A 13,368-nucleotide genomic window follows, 5' to 3' on the forward strand; every position below is an offset into this window, starting at 1 on the left:
CCACAGGGTGGCAGTATATCATTTGTCTAAAATCATCCCTTTGCAGTGCTCCCATCTGACCTACATCCTCTAACTAACAGGCAGGAATGGAAAAGATAGAATTTGAAGTGGAGCTGACCCACTGATAAGAGCTGCAGTTTTATTTATTAATCACCCCAGTAGAAGAAATGCATTAGCTTGCTAGTTCAATGTCGCGTCGCTGGGGTTGGCACACAATGCCCTGATACCAGTCTTTAATAAACATCAGAACAGTGGGAGGAGTAAAAGCATGCCGAGCTGCAAGAAAACAGATGGTATTTGCATCTATGACAGATGCCAGGCTTCTTTACTCAGTAACCCCACAGACGTAGATTGATATACAAAACTAAGGCCAAAGACCAAGATAAAGATTGTGTTATTGTTCCCGAGGCAAACAGTCACCAGATAGCAGCAGTCAGTTCAGTGTCTGCTTGCACAGAAACAGCATGAAAAACCCATGAGAGAGCTTGCCCTCTCATGATCCAGATTAGTGGTCTGCTGCTGTAACTCTCTGGGGATGACATTGAAATAAGACCAGTGACCTTGCAGATAAACCTCGATGAACTGGCAGCTTGGTTAATACTACAAAACTGGAGACTTAAAAAGAATTTATTTTCTATCCCATAAACTACCTGTATGTTTTACTAATCACCGTGATAATCACGATCTACATTAAATGTGTCATATCTGACATGTTAGGTAATTCATATACATTGAATTTTGCTATACTTCATCGTTAAAATACATAGGATTGCATCATTACTCTGAGGAAGAGACTGAGGAAGTAACATTTCACAAAAGCCTTTAAGAATGCCAAAGGAAGAAGGTGGCACCTGTGATAAAAAGGTAACACGTGCAGTCTTTGATTAAATGTACAATTTTTTTTTAAATATCATTATCGTGTTTGCCAGTATATAATGTCAAATAGTTATATTTAAAAAAACATGTAAATGGCCTGTATTTATATAGCGCTTTACTAGTCCCTAAGGACCCCAAAGCGCTTTACATATCCAGTCATCCACCCATTCACACACTGGTGATGGCAAGCTACATTGTAGCCACAGCCACCCTGGGGCGCACTGACAGAGGCGAGGCTGCCGGACACTGGCGCCACCGGGCCCTCTGACCACCACCAGTAGACAACGGGTGAAGTGTCTTTCCCAAGGACACAACGACCGAGACTGTCGGCTTGAACTGGCAACCTTCCGATTACAAGGCGAACTCCCAACTCTTGAGCCATGATCGCCCCAGTTTGCCAGTATATAATGTTGACATTATATACTGGCAAACACGATAATGATATTTAAAAAATTTTTTGTATATTTAATCAAAGACTGCACGTGTTACCTTTTTATCACAGGTGCCACCTTCTTCCTTTGGCATTCTTAAAGGCTTTTGTGAAATGTTACTTCCTCAGTCTCTTTAGCAGTTGTAGTCAGAGTCACAAAATAATAGTAATAATAATAGAACAAATCAGGAGATTATTTTTATTATTTACAATATGTGTGGTCTTAGTTTAAAGGTTCGGTCCTAAGTCCTTAGCTGGTCTTACAATTCTGTAAATACAATCTCAACACATGACAACAAAGCCAAGCATTTGGCATCAATGTCCTGTTGCATGAACCGGTTTAGGCCAAGCTTTAGCTGTCAGACAGATGGTCTCACCTTTGCCTCTAGAATTCTTTGGTATACAGAGGGCATCATGGTCAACTGAAGGACTCCTTAATGTGCTTAATGTGGCACATCATGGCCAAACATCTCCACGGTGGTGTCATCTCTCCAAAACACATCCAGAATTTTTCTGGTTTGTTCAAAAGCAACTTTGTAACTCAACTATCAAAGCATCTGCTTAGATAGAGGTACTCACACTTTACTGTTTGATTTGCTGTCAATTAACAGTTGCATTTGAATAGTAGTAGTTGGCTGTTACTTACCCTCTTAATTCCTAAAAATGCAGGAACTGCATTTTGCTTTATTGTTTGTTAAAGAAATAATGGCACAGTGTAATATCTCAAGTATTATTGTTAATCTAATTTTGTATTCACCCTATTTTAAGACCTGCTAAGGACCCAATGAATTTTTAAATTATACTAAATATGATAGTAATATCCTAGAAATTAGTGCGGTTGCACTTTTTATTTTCCACATAACTGTAATATAACTGTTTAACACTGTTAAAAGCAGTGCAGGTGAAAACAAAAATGTTAACATGCAGAAGCAGAGAATGATTTCCTGATGAAATATACACTGTTGTGTATTTCACTGCCCAAATATGCAATAAACAACAAATCTCTCATTTAAGTGGATTTCTGTTTGTGCAGTGCACTATTAGTCCTCCAGTTTTAATAGTCTGCAATCAAAGTGCACTGCAGCTACATGGTGCCCTGTTCAGCTTTAGTTTTCATGACTGATGAAACATTTACTGTCGGGGTCCCCTGCCTCTGCAGCCTGGGCTCTGTGAGGCCTGTGTGAGCTGAGATATTGACTTTACAGACCTTTTTCTTTTGCCTTTAGTTATTTTTTATTATTATTATTTCTTTTAGTGTTAAAAATTTGAATTAAAGCCTAACTGTAGATGAGTGCAGCTTCCTCTAACAATAATAATGGATTGGACATCCCTTTACAAACCCCCCACAAGCTGGTTGACACAGGTAGAACAGCACACCTCATTCAGAAGGCAGAGGAAATGAAGTCTGGTTTGAAAGACCTGAAATCATTTTTGACTGACGAGAAAACAAAGATAAAAGACAATTGGATTGGATTTTTATAGCGCTTTTCAAGGCACCTAAAGCGCTTTACAATGCCACTATTCATTCACACACTGGTGGAGGCAAGCTACCGTTGTAGCCACAGCTACCCTGGGGCAGACTGACAGAAGCGAGGCTGCCATATCGCGCCATCACCAGTAGGGTAAAGTGTCTTGCCCAAGGACACAACGACCAGGACAGAGAGCCCGGGGATCGAACCGGCGACCTTCCGGTTACAGATGCGCTTTCCAACCCCCCTGAGCCACGGTCCCATGGCTTGAGAAAATTAGAGAGGGAAAGAGAGTATTTTTACATTTTCGTATTTTTCGTTTTGTTATAAAAAGGCTGATTGCAGTGTCTCAAATGTGAATTCAACTTAATAAGAACAAACAACAACGTCCCCATCATTACATATTTTTATCTGTGATATTTGGGAAGCAGTAGCCTGTACTGCGTTATATTTAACTTAATACTGGGTCCACGGCTGTGGGGTTTTTTTTTTCTGTTTTGATAAGTGCAGCTTTCAGCAGGAGGATAACTGGAGAGCAAATCAAATTTGTCGACGGTCCATTTGCAATTTGCTGTCCGTGGTAATTTCCCGCAGCTTTAGTAAATCAGCACGGAGGAGGACAGGAGGTGGACGCGTCCATCTCAGGACCTCCCCTACCTCCCGTCGCCATGACAACAGCCGTGGATGGTGGCGACAGGGGAGCGGAGGGGGGTGTTGGGGTAGGGGGGTGGGAGCTTGCATAGAGGAGACAGGTGTTGCTGGCGTTTGCGCATCGCCAGTGAGCTCGTTTGGCAGGATGGGAGCTGAGGGAACACCTACACAACCCCGCCACAGTTTCCCATGTTTTCCGCAGTTTTGCGTTTTTTAAATACGGAATTTGATTTGCGCTGGGAACCAACTGAACGCCGCCATGGTGCACCACTCGGGCTCAATCCAGTCCTTCAAGCAGCAGAAAGGTTTGTGGATAACGTCAGGGGAAATTCAAGGTGTCAAGATGTAATTTTCTTTTTTGTCGTTGTTTTTAGACGAGTGTGGCTACTTTTTTTCTCTTGTTGAACAGTTTGTGTGTGAAGTGGTGCTCGGAGGTAATGGTCTCTCCACTTGCTGTTAGTGTGACGCAGAGTTGGAAGCTTTGCAGCCTCGTCCTCCTGGGAAGAAGCCTGTTTCTGAAACCTGCACTTTTGGTATTTTGTCCGCTACTTGACGTTGCACCGACAGTCTTACCCACGTTTTTATTATAAAGGTCCAGCCCAGTTAAATAAAACCGTACAGGTCAAAATGATCAGTAATGTAAAACAATTTGAAAGATCAACAACTTGAAACTTGAAGCACGTTTGGTAGATTTAAGTGGAAAGCTGCGGGTTCTCAGAGAAAACACATCTCTGCGCAGTTCATACAAAAAAAATAGCCCAGTTTCTAAACTTGTGTTCATATCCATGCTCATATGAATGAGTAGGACAAGAAGGTAATAACCAAACTTAATATTCAGTTGTGCTTTGAAGGGGAAAAATAAATAAAAACCATTCTGTTCAGATCTGTTCAGAAGTATGCCAGATAGTTTGTGACAAAGTGATATGTTTGTGCCCTGAAACCTGCGAGGAATAGCTTCCTTCAGCGTTTTCTGACAGTCGTTTTTTTTAATGAAGCTGTTAAAAGTTCCTGTAATGCAGTCAAAATAGAGGGAAAAACAGTCAGATTTAATTTCTCCATGTTGGTGTGCTGTTGGTTGTTTTGCATTTTGGACAGGTGCTCTTTTTACACACAGGACAAACTGTTCTGTAAAAGAAAGCTACTTCGTGTCTGCACACTGCTGCAAATCTGTGAGTAAAAAAACCCAAAAATCAGTGCCACATACAACAGCTTCTAACTGCAGCTTGATTACACTGCTGGGCCAGTATTGATTTTACACCCTAAGTAGGGTTCCTTGGGGGAAATTAGTGCTTCTTCAATGCTTTGTGGTACTTGCTGTCTAAATTTAGAAAAACGGTGAAGAAAGAGCTTGTTTTTCATGCTGAGCCAGGCTAATAAATGGGGAACAGTTACCTCTTTTGTTATGCGTACCCAGCTGAAGATGGGAAGGTGCATCCCCTGGCTTCTGATGAGACATTGCCGAGCACCTCGACCTCATGAGTGGGGGATGCCCTGCTGGGAAAGGCTGCTCTTGTTCACCTCTCTGGGTTTATTTTGGATTCTTTGTTTAATCGTGCAAATCGTTCGTTTGTTCAGTTATTATTTCCTTCTGTATTGATGCATCAGAGAAAATCCTACATTATAAAATTTTATAAGCTCAGAATAATGACCTCGTGACTTCAGTCAGCTCTCCAGAGGACTATATCAGATTTATGTTAAAGTTTGTAACCCAGAGGACCCACTCAATATTTCAGTGGCTGTTAAGTGCACCATTAAAATAAACGCGAAGGTGGTGAATTTTGGCTCACAAAGACCTGCTAAAGCAAAACTCAGCGATTATATTGCACTTCCTGGAACACAATCAATTGCACCATATGCATTAAAAGGCTTGGAGCTGGAAATGCTGTTTCACCATATGAATATTTTGTAAAGCTTTAGTAGGGTTCCTGCAGCAAAAAGTTTAAATTGAAATTTAACAGAAGAGATGTCCCTTTCATCTTGCCTTCAAAAATATCTCACTCGGGTGATATGAACAGCAAAAAAAAGCACAGCTACAGTTAGTCTTTGGCAAAAATGACTCATCTGATTTGTGCTTTCAAGGATTTGAGTGAATTTCAAATGCTCTTTGGCAGACTGATCATGAAGTCAGATTTGTCTGCAGCATGCTGGTGGATCACGTTGAAATCCTGAACAGTCTGCAGAAAGTTTTTCTTCTTTTTTTTTTGCTTTAAGCGTATAAAAATTTAAAGGTAACCTGGTTCTTCAATCAAAGATTTAAGTCTAAGCTCCATGCTTCTACATAGCGTTGTGCTCTTTGGTGAGAGGTGTGTAGTCCTTCCAGACGGCTGTATGTTCTATATCAGATGATATTCTGCTCATCTTCATCATGGGTGTTGCTTTTTTATTTATTTATTTATTTTAACCCAGAAGCCCTCATTAGCTTAAAAGGGAGTAACTTTGATGTTTGTGAGTGCTTGTCAGTGGTAGATAGCATCTGTAGGACTGAGGCTGTGTTCTCTTTGCATTTTTCTACAGTAAATGTTGAACTTTTTGTGTATTTGTTGTTGTGGTGTGTGCATGCACACGTGCATAAACCTTTGCTTGCACAGTCCAGGGCTGACCACCTGTCCTCTTATGCAAGCAGGCAGATGACTTTATAGCCACAGACACTAATATCAGAACAGATACTATTATCTGTCTATTATATATTTAAACAGGCTACTGTAGGATAGTAGGCAGACATCAGTTTTATGTACAATGACTTATTCAGCATGCTTGGCTGAAACTAACAAAATAACAAAAACAAGTCTTTTCTTCTATGTGTGTGCGCACATGTGTGTGTGTTGTCTGGCAGTTAGCAGCTTTAACACTTTCACAGTCCTTAAATAGTCGGCGCTTGTTTGGTTGCTAGGTTATAAGAACAATGCAGGCAGAAGTTCTGCTGGAGCCCAAAACATATTTAATCACATCCACAAACCCCCGCAGAGTCTGAGCATTTGGGCATTTTAAACCAAACCAAAACTCTGTACAATATAGGCTTGATGTTTCATATTGTATCCTTTAGCTTGTATCCATTCCCTCCTCAGGTGTGTATGCAGAAATGCAACAGAGGCTTTGCAGAAAATCCTGTCATGTAGTGGAATCAGAAGCAATCGGAGGCATAAGTGGATAGTGTGACGTTAAAGCGATGAGAACGCAGATTGGAAGAGAAAGAGGATGTTTAATCTCCTATAATGATGCAACCCAGAGGTCCTGCCAGGCTTGTATAATAGGATCCTGAATTGTGTAAACAGTGGGTAAAAATGTGCCATCTGTGCAGAGGTACGTTTACGGTCAGGCTGTCCGGCTCAACTGCACGTGACTGACAGACGTGTCCGTGGAGCTAATTATAAATGTCATAAACCATTCATTCATGTATTTTAAAGTGTTTTGCTGTTGGCATTTAAAAGTTTAATCGAAGCAGTGACCGTGCTATGTTGTTCTTTGAAACCAGACTGATTAGAGACCAAGTATTTTTTTAATTGGTCATTCACCAGGTTCTCAAGCACTTTAGCTGGGATGCAAACTTTAGAAATGGGTCGATAGTTATTTAATAAAGTGGGATCACCACCTTTTGGTAAAGGTAACACAAAAGTTCTTCTCCAAATATCAGGAACAGTATAAGAATATTTGACACTTTTTGGGCTATAATACCAGCAGTGAGGTGCAAGAAATATGGACGGAGGTTATAAAGACCTGCTGATTTTTTAGGATTGAGGCCTTTTATAGTCTTTAAACTTCACTGACAGAAAATAGAGAAATAGAAAAAATTTGATAATTGAGAATACAGTTATTGGGCAGGAAACATTTTTAAATAGGGAGCTGGAAGAAATAAAATATCTGTTAAAGCAGTTCAGCATTTTTCAAATATGACCTTAAGACTTAAAGTCATTGCGACCCATATATCCTATTTATTTTTAGCCCTTATTTGAGCCTTTATTTTGCAAATAGTAATTGTTTTGTGATAGACTCGCAGGCCTAGGCCCCTGCAGCCTTTCAGCATATGGGTCGCTTGCTCAAACAGATGACATATAGTTTTAGCTCCATTGCTTGTTTTTTAAATGCTTTTAAAGCTATTGTAGCCTAATGCCACTGTTTAACCACACGGTTCATTACACACAAAAAAGTGTGAGGGCTGAATCAATTATTACTGCACAACAGAGTCGCCAAAACGGCAATTTTATGACAGCTGAATAAATGCACTGAATACTGCTGCGTGTTAAATCAAGCTTAGGGATGCGTTATTGCACTCTGCTGTGGATTTATCACTTGGCAGGTGTGCACTGAAAACCATCCGCCACTCTTTGCCATCTAATGGCTTTTAAGATCGTTCAAGGAAGCTGTTTGCACCAAAATTCTCATATGACTCATATCATTAGAATAGCCTTCACACCATGTTTTACTGGCTAGGCCTGATAAGGGACGGATGAATGGGAAAAGTGCCCTTGCTCTATGTGTTATGTCTCTTGTTCAGGTCCTTCTAATTAAATGAACTTTCCAAGAGGTGATACATCTTCAATGCCTGATGAAGCATTAAGCTTTAGAAGCTTAGAGTTAAGGCAATCTTAAATGCTGTGAAGAAAAACAAGACTCGAAGACTCTCCAGACTTTACTCAGCAATGTTTTAAGACTTAATTTCTCATCATCTGGAAGTGGGGAGTCATTACTGTGTATGAAAAAGAAATGTGGTAATCTGTGTGTCTTCAGTCAGTGTTAGCAGGTCTTTAAACGTAAAAAGTATTGGTTTATTAAAGATGGCATCATTTTGTGCTTCAAACCTGTGTGCCATTCTCCCAGTAACTTAAATGTGTGTCTGTGGTCGTAGTGTCATTGTGTTCCTGAGGTCTGGGCAATCTTTTCCACAGTGTGATCATCATATCGCCCCCCTGTGTGATCAGCAGTAACTGTCGCCATCATCCCTGGGGGTGTATCACAAAAAAACGCAAACAACACTCTCACCAGAACTGCTGACACACACACACATTTTGAAGTTTATTTCCCACTCACAGCATGATAACAAAGAATAGAGGCTATACCAGCGGGAAAGCCTCCTTCGCATACAGTGGTGAATGATTTAATTTACTGTTGTGGATGGATACATCGGCCGGACAGCTAAAACACTGTGAAGTCATAACATGCTCGGTTCTTTATTTTTCTTTTTCCCTGCATGTCTTCCTCTCTGTTTTCATATCAGTAAAATGAGCAATCCCCACACACAGCAGACTCTTTGACACCTGCCTAGTTTTTGAAGGTGAAGACGGAGGATGAACGTGTATTTCTGCAAAGGCTCAAATGCAATAAGCTTCAAATCAAGCCAGCAGACACAAACTGCACTCCTGCTGTTGTCCTGATGATGATGATGGATCAGTGTAACTCCTCTCCAGACGCACATTCATCTCAAAGAGGAGAGACGTGAGCTTGAACTTCTGCGTGGGTGCCCAGACAGGTTTCTGTAGCAAGTGTCAGTTATTTATACGCAAGGATGCTGACATGAAACTATAGCAGGTTAAATATAATGTGAACCTTATAATGATGATGATAATAATAGCTGAGTACAGTAATAGGGCTGCATGCAGAAATTTGCAGTGATTTGAAAGCTGTTACCAGTCACTCCACCCCATCATCCACCCTAATGCAGAGAGTTTCGACCCATTGTGTTCCAGTGTTCACAAGCAAAACGGCTTTTTGTAGATCTGTGTCCTTTAACTTTAGCAGGCAGTTAGGTGACTACAGTATCGACAGTGTCTTACTCACCAAAAACACTCTGACATTGCACTCAGGATCATTTCCAGTTGATAGGAGGATGGAGGCAGCTGGGCAAGGTAGTGCTTCAAATGATTTCAGAATATATTCTACTGTGGCAAGGCTTCATGTCAAGTATTGTTCAAATAAGCTTTTACCTGACACCAGGGGGAAACTGTGGACTTTCATGTGGACTTGTACAGGATATTGCAGACACTGAGCAAGTCCTCTCACCGGATGTGGATGAACAAGAACCAGTTGGATAATGAACATATGTGATTTCCCTTCACAGCTCACCCTGAAAGGCTCTTTGAACCTCGTGAAGTCTTTAAAACAAGACAGAGGCCCCATCGTGCACTTGGCTGGAATATTGGAGTATTCTGTCTGCTCACAGGCCCGTACTTGATGTGAGCCTGCAGATTTTCGGACCTCGATCATATTTGTTTTTTTACATACTTTATGCTCCTTAGAGGAGGTGCATTTGTTCATTCCCATGTGCTGTTGCCTCGGCGTTTTACTGCAAATGTCAAGTCTGATGGTGCTTGATCCTGCAAACCTATGCATGAGTAGGTTTGAGTCATCTAGAATCGTACTATTTATTTTGTGAGGTGTTTGAAGGAAAAGCTAATTGTGTTGGTCACAAACGTTAATCCAGGCCACAGTGGTGGTGAGCGAGAGGCCATGATTGTTATTTCAGGGCCATTTTATTATGGTAATCAAAAAAAAGCTTTTCTTGTTGCTGCCTCACTTCCGTATGTCTGTTTTAATGGAGGGATTCTATTCTTGAAGTTAAACCAAGCTAAACGCTACAGTTAAGAATCACGTGGGCTTTGAAACACGCTGCCAAACTCTCGAGAGACAACATCAGTCACATTAACACAGACTTCTAAACAAGTCTGTCCCAGCAGCTAGCAGAGAGAGCACTCAGGTCACATTATTATAATCTGAACTGATTCTGTCAAGATTTTATTATATAAGAAAAACATGAAGTATCACACACCCAGAAAGTACAGTAAAATATAACATTAATGGTGATGATGATAACAAGAAACACTCCGAGAGTGCGAATCTCCCCCGGGCAGCTCACTCTCTGGGTATTGTTTACTTTTAAGGGAATATTTGTTTTCTTTGTAGTAGTGCAGGAAAATAACGTATTTTGAAAGAAACACAGATGTGAAATGTGAAAGTGAGGTCAGAGGTCAAATGTGTATAAAATGCATCCTTGAATGTGATATTTAGAAACACCATATACCAACATCATTTTCTAAATGTTCCCAAACAAGCAAAGGTTAAGAATGCTGTCGAACGGCAGTAAGAAACATAGTTTTGAAAAGCTGTATATAGCAGTATTATCACTTTGACCATCACATCAATCTAGTGGCCTCAGATGAAAAGTCAAAGGTCAAATGTGACATGATATTTTAAATATTTCTACAATAACAGTACACACCACACTTGGTTATTCAGGGTTTTTATCCAATTTTGACCAATAAATCATTGAGTTGACATTTAAAAACAATTCACATCCTAGAAAATAAATGTGGACGTTCACAGAAGAAGAAGAAGAAAGCTTCATCATAAAAAAAACACAAACAAGGTTACATGTTCACGGTTCCAGTGATCTATGGAGACTGACAGACCACGTGACTTTCGCGCATTGCATGCCGGGAACTCGTGGCAAAACAATCCAAGTACCGCATCAAATGCAAGCATTTGCAGCACCGCAAAACTTTCATTCTCCGGTTCCAATAAATTCTTGGTTTTTCTTTGCCCCCCAAAAAAGGTATGTACAAAACGGAGGAGAACAATGCCGGTCCGTACAAAGACAGACTTGATGAAAAGTCAAAGAAAAGAAACGAGGAAAAAAATCAAAGGAGTAAAAGGGTCAGACCCTTACGAGCACACAGAGTGGACAAAATACGTTAGCATGCTGCCCAGCTTTCACCACGCTCATATTTATAATTATACGGTTCTTGGAGTGAGTGCATACACTCATGAAGTTTAGTAACTTCAGGTCACTGCAACATGCCCAGGTACTGTTTACCGACGGATGGGTACAGGACCATGAAATGCACCGTGTAGAATGAAAGACCATTGTACGTATCATAAGTTTACCAGTCTCACAAATCGTCTTCATAAATACACATTCGTTAACCGTTCATTAATAGGACCTTTGAGCTCAACGGTAATTAATTAGTAGTGGAAATAATTTCTGGTACGCGTTACAGAAATGTAGCAGAGACAATAATATTGTACGCTGTAATCGCACTGGACAATTAGTGATACAAAAAACCTGTTTTATCCTGTGAATAAAAGTATATGTTTTTGTCAATGTACCATGGCAATAACAGAAGCAAAACACAATATTCTGTTAGGACAATTCATTATTTATGCACAATAAACAAAGGAGCATAGCGCGACAATTTCTGTTCAGCGCCAGACTTGCTTGTAACCTATATCACCAATTATGTTATGAAAAATGACGTATTAACTACAACAGAAGACTGACCTTTGTGGAAATGCTTGGAGCAGACTAACATGTGAGCTGGAGTGTTCTGGGACGTTATATTTTGTCTTTGAATGGCTGCAATCCAGGCCATCCGTTGCCTCTTTGTTACTTCGGAAACATGGCTCGAACAATTTCTCTTCAACGACGTAATCCGATAACAACCCATCTCTTTACCCGTTGGCTTTCCGTGGCTATCATGCGACCGGCTATTGCAGTTAATAATACAACAGCTTCTTGCCATTTTTTGTGTTTCTTTTTATCGCTGTATAACTGATTTCAATTGAAAGCCTGCGTGCGCTAGTACTTCTTGCCACGAGTTCCCAGAATTCTTTGCGGTTTTACCCCTGAATGACGTCACATTTTCAATCTCTATTCTGACCAACTCTCTGTGAGAGAGAGGGTTTGACAGCATTTATCCAGTGCCTGACGTCTGGTCTGAGTTTTACTTTGTTTTGCTTTTAGAGATGAAATAAAAGAAGTGCCTTCGGGTGAAGTGTATTTTCCTTTTGAGATACTCCTGCTGTTTTTTCATCGGAGGCCACACATAGCACTTAACCAAAGTGATTGTGTGTCAAATGTGAATAGAGAAAAAAAAAATGAAAAACTCAATTATCTATAAATCACCGTGTGTCTTGAAAAAATATATATTAATTAAACATCACGAAGAAAATAATGGTGATCCAGCATGGAGGAGTGACTCGCTTTGATAATGTAAAAAGTGTTATATTAGGATGCAATGAAAATGTAAACTAATCAATATGAATATAATCTAATTTTTAAATGTAATTTGGTCTGATTAATATTTTTCCTTTGTAATCTGATGACACAATCCAAGTGTGTCAATAACCCCAGCATTGTTTGAAAAGGCCTTGATGCAGTGTTCCTAATTTGAAAGCTGTGACAGCGAAAGTGTTATAAGCAGAACAAGGATGAATAATTCAAAAGGTAAAACGAGGAAACTTGGAGGCATGATGGGAAACAGCCCACTGACCTGAATTCTCTTTGTGCAACATCCTTTCACATAAAGCCTCAGTGCCTCATAGCCCTTTTCAGTGATAGCGGACAAAAGTGACTCAAAGTGACATCCCGCAGAACTTTACGTCTGTTTCACCGCACTGTTTTTAATATCTCACTGCTTGTACCTGATCATCAAATCCTTACTGTTTTTCAAATCAACCGCTTGCTCTTCCAGCTGGCTCAGAGTACAATCGCTGCATTCACACCTAGACACAGTGCTGTGAAGCTGTCAGGCGTACGCCAGACTTATCATATTATGACAGAATTAATCAAGAGGAGCATAACGATCTGATAATCATCCTCCTTTCTTGGCTTTAGCATTTGTCACTAACATTTGGAGGCAGTAATAGAGTACACAGTATACAATCAAACAGGCACATGTATATGGTATCATACCCACACACACGGACAGACCTGAAAAATCCTTTTAATCGCACATTAAAAGACCGTCATGGACAAGCTGCACAGAAGAGATCCAAATCCCAGATCATGACCCTCCCTGAAGCTCGTCCAGCTTTACGTCAGATGAGCCTGAGTGGGTGTTTGCGAGAGTGCACAGAAACTGTCTTAGAGACTTTGTTGTATGCTGATGCAGAGAGAATTTGGAGGTGTTTTTTAACCTTATCACCTCACAGCGAGCGTCTTTTTCTCTGAAT

At 40.4% G+C, this 13,368-nt stretch overlaps 1 protein-coding gene across 1 annotated transcript in view; it reads left to right on the forward strand.

The window, feature by feature from the left end:
• Positions 1–3,463: 3,463 nt before the first annotated feature.
• The window catches only part of ano3 (anoctamin 3), a 42,180-nt gene continuing 32,275 nt past the window's right edge, over positions 3,464–13,368 (forward strand). Inside the window, exon 1 of the mRNA XM_006789179.3 lies at positions 3,464–3,731. Within this exon, the coding sequence (XP_006789242.1) occupies positions 3,686–3,731 (46 nt within the window). The 5' untranslated portion in view covers positions 3,464–3,685. The remainder of the gene's footprint in view (positions 3,732–13,368) is intronic.

Source organism: Neolamprologus brichardi, chromosome 7 (genome assembly GCF_056152115.1).
Source record: "Neolamprologus brichardi isolate AB-2024 chromosome 7, ASM5615211v1, whole genome shotgun sequence".
Taxonomy (NCBI): Eukaryota; Metazoa; Chordata; class Actinopteri; order Cichliformes; family Cichlidae; genus Neolamprologus; species Neolamprologus brichardi.